Source organism: Trichosurus vulpecula, chromosome 2 (genome assembly GCF_011100635.1).
Source record: "Trichosurus vulpecula isolate mTriVul1 chromosome 2, mTriVul1.pri, whole genome shotgun sequence".
Lineage (NCBI taxonomy): Eukaryota > Metazoa > Chordata > Mammalia > Diprotodontia > Phalangeridae > Trichosurus > Trichosurus vulpecula.
In genome coordinates this window covers 42,459,187-42,463,060 of record NC_050574.1, presented here as the reverse complement: position 1 = coordinate 42,463,060, position 3,874 = coordinate 42,459,187, and the positions used below count along the sequence as shown (strand labels likewise).

The window sequence follows — 3,874 nt, the reverse complement described above, 5'->3', positions numbered from 1 at the left end:
ACAGAGGGCTTAAAGCAGGGCCGAAGAGTGAGTGCCAGGCTGGGAAATGGGAACAATGAAGCCTACCCAATGCTATTTAACGCCCCCCGCCCCCAACACACACACAGCTGACTCAAAAACTCTGGGCACACAACTTGAAACCTGACCCCATTAAGCTACTTAAGACCTATGGGATTTGGGAGAAGGATTTCAGTTATTTGGACCTCAGTTTCCTCATCTGTAGCCTGAGAGGTTTGGACTGAGTGGTATCTAAGTCCTTTCTAGTTTGGGTATTCCAAGACGTCTTAGGATGTCTCAACCTAGATCACAGAGTGCACCACCTTAGTAATCATCCTTTTCAGCAAACTCATTACATGACTGGGAAGACAGAGACCCAGGCTATAACCCAGGGCTCTCTGAGGTATATAGGAGGCTTCAGAAAGAAAAGACTGGGAGGCGGTGATGCTAGGTACCCAGCACCTAAGGGAGGAGGAGTCAAGCCAGGGCCACAGTTAACAGGGGAGACTCTCATGGAGAAAGTGACCAGAGTCAGATGACCAGATCAGGAAGAGCATGGGGCTGAGTGGCTGGAAGCCTCAAAAGAAATCCTTGGTCAATTCCAATCAAGTCAACAGGCATTGATGAAAGACCTACTGTGTGCCAGGCACTGTGCTTAGCACTGGAAATAAAAGTAAAAACCAGTCCCTGCCCTCAAGGGGCTTACAGTCTAATGGTTATTGGTGTGTTCCAGGTAGGAGCATGATGGAGAACTCCTCAGTGCTCCCTTCAAATGCTTCAGAGGCCCTCTGGCCTACGTATTCACCACCATCTGCCATCCATCAGGCCTTCTGGATCACCGCTCTCATCATCTTCTGCTTAGCCTTTGTCCTGGGCATAACTGGCAATGGGCTGGTGATTTGGGTGGCAGGCTTCCGGATGGCTCGCACAGTCACTACTGTCTTATTCCTCAACCTGGCTTCAGCAGACTTCGCCTTCACTGCCTTTCTGCCATTCATCATCATTAATGCGGCCCTGCAGCCCCGCTGGCCCTTTGGTTGGTTTCCATGCAAGCTAATTAGCTCCATGGCTGTCTTTAATATGTTTGCCAGTGTCTTCCTGCTGACCTTCATCTCTCTTGACCGCTGTGTCTCTGTCCTCTGGCCAGTGTGGGCCAGGAATCACCGCACGCCTTGTCGAGCAGCCCTGGGTGCTGCAGGGGCCTGGACTTTTGCCCTGGCCTTCTCTGTCCCAACATTCATCTTCAGAAATACAGACACCCTGGATGAGGTCACTGTTTGCTTCCCTGACTTTGACCCCTGGAATGAGACAGGAGATGATGACGAGTACTATGATGCCTTGACTGAGAAGCGCCAGTGGTCTCTGGTGCTCAGCCACTTCATCCTTGGTTTTGTGATTCCGTTCCTCATCATTAGTGTCTGCTACGGCCTCATCACAGTCAGGCTCTGGAGTAGAACGAAGACCATCAAATCTAGCCGGCCCTTCAAGATCCTCACAGCGGTGGTGTCTGCCTTCTTCCTCTGCTGGCTCCCTCACCATGTGGTGGGCATCATAGAGGCTTCTACCTACCGCCATGCACACCTTGCAGACGTTCTGCCTTACCTGAGCCCTTTCTCTTCCTCCCTTGCCTTCGTCAATAGTTGCCTCAATCCCTTGCTCTATGTCTTCATAGGCCGGGACTTCAGGGAGAGACTGTTCAGATCCCTGCCAGCTGCCCTGGAGCGGGCTCTGAGTGAGGAGTCTGCCCCGACAGCCACCACAGCCAATAGCTCCACTTCTGTACCTTCTGCCCCTGATGCTGAAACGCAGGGTCTATGAGAAGGTGCCTTATCTTCTGGTGTCTTTCTGTGGGGCCTGCTTTGTTAGTGCCTGATACTCTCTATTCTCCTTCTGACAGTCTGTATTCCAATTTCTGGCTCTTATATTCCATGTTTTAAGCCTGTCCATCCCATACATTTATGAATGTGAAGGAAATTCAGTTTAAATGACAAAAGATATATATTTTATATCCCCCTCCTATCTGTAGACTCCTTGGGGGGATTAAGAATTCCAGCTCAAAGTCAGAAGTATATACAAAGATGTTTTAATTCATGTGCCGCTTAAAAAACCAGGTATTCCTACCTTTACCTGTACTTAATAGAAGGTCCCAGCTAAAACAATTTGGCCAGCACTTATGAAACTTGTAAGATTGCTAACCAGGTTTTTTGGGATTACTGTTTTAATGTTAAAAACCAGTAAAGTTTTGGAGAGATAAAAGGAATTATGTCCACCCAAAGATATTGATTAGGATAAAGATATTGATTATTGTGAGTTATTATTATTGCTGTTCAATTAACTATCAACCCCCTCTGCCTGGAAGGGAAACTGACCGTACCTTGTTAGCAATGAGTCAGATTCCTTAGGCTTCCTTTTTACCCGGGCCAAAAGATGTAGTTAGAATACTGGCCCAGCACATTTTAAACCGACCTAATTATAAGAGATGATTCCAAACTGTTTGTAAAACTTTCCCAAGAAAAATGTGAATGGTACTTAGAAATGTATATTTGAATAATTTAAAAAGGGGTACATGTTATTTGGCATTGAGAAATTTATTAACTATATAGCCCCAAGAAAATTCTATTTATTTAAGTTTACTGTTCAATAAGGGGATGGTGGTGGAATTCATTCCCAGGGACGTTACAAAGATCACATGATTATAAAGGTGCTTAGCACAAAGCTTGTCATAAAATAAATGCTATTTGAATGTAAACTGTTTTAAGTTAAAAATAATTGCTTCATATTCATTAACTTTATGTGGATTTTCTTCAATGTGAGGTTTATGTTAATGGTGATGAGATGAATGACTCTCTGTATAAGGCAATTTGGGAATCTTCTCCATGGGACCTACGCATAACCCAGGACCTTCCTGTCGGGACTCTGGAGGCTGACCTGGGTCTCTCCAGCTGTGTGATCCAGATGTAGATAATTCCTCCATGGATGCTGATTAATTGTGGTGAAATTGGGTAACTATTAAGACTTCCTGATTGTAACATAACTACTGAGATTTACTGATCATGACATACCTATTGAGACTTACTGACTATGACATACCTGTTGAGACTTACTGATTGTGACAGAACTATTGAGATCTACTGGTTGTGACATAACTATTGTGACTTACTAATTGAGACCATTACTATTATCATTAATATAAATATTAGTAATATATATGTGTAAAATTTGAGATTCTGTGTTGTCGGAGAAGCAATTTCTTTTATGATCTAAATGTTGTTAGGCTAAGAATTGTACTTAGAAAACTTTTAAATCATTCTAATTGACCATGTCTTATAATATTTCATAGTGTTGTAATTTAAGAAATAATAAATTACCAAATTTTGTCTTTAATTGTTTTGCTATCATTTAGGAATTTGTGAGATTGTTAATTAAGCTCAAGTCTAGTATTTGCAAAACTATGTTTAGTTTTCCTTTTTTTTCCTCTTCAATTATGTGGAAAAGGTTTCGTGATTAAATTTAAGAATTGTTTAGTACTTAGAAATTAATAATAATATCAGGATAAATTGTAAGCTGTTTCTGAGAAAGGGAAATAAGTTTATGAAGAAAAGTTTTGTAAAATCCTTTGCATGATTTTTAGAAAGCCTCCACCTTGAATAAGTGTGCTCAGAGAAAAGGCAAAAGATAGCAGACAGACCCAAGGTTTTTCTATTAACCCTTTCCTGAGATCCATGTTACTTCTCCTTATTTTGTAAAACTGCCAAGACCCCTGTGTACTAGTTCGTCAGCCCTGGAAAAGAACCTGTTTGATTTATGTAAATTCTAAACACTGAACTTGGCTTGCTGAGAAATTGCAAGTTTATGTACAACAGATAAAAAGGATTCT

General features: G+C 42.3%; 1 protein-coding gene across 1 annotated transcript; it reads left to right on the top strand.

Moving 5' to 3' along the window:
• Nucleotides 1–738: 738 nt before the first annotated feature.
• LOC118840228 (N-formyl peptide receptor 2-like) lies at nucleotides 739–1,815 on the top strand. Its single transcript, XM_036747723.1, has one exon. It carries the CDS (start codon nucleotides 739–741, stop codon nucleotides 1,813–1,815), a length of 1,077 nt encoding a protein of 358 aa, XP_036603618.1.
• Nucleotides 1,816–3,874: the final 2,059 nt, after the last annotated feature.

What these genes read in the sequence shown, in the direction of transcription:
- LOC118840228 (XM_036747723.1), top strand. Translation starts at nt 739, where the DNA reads ATGATGGAGAACTCCTCAGTGCTCCCTTCAAATGCTTCAGAGGCCCTC.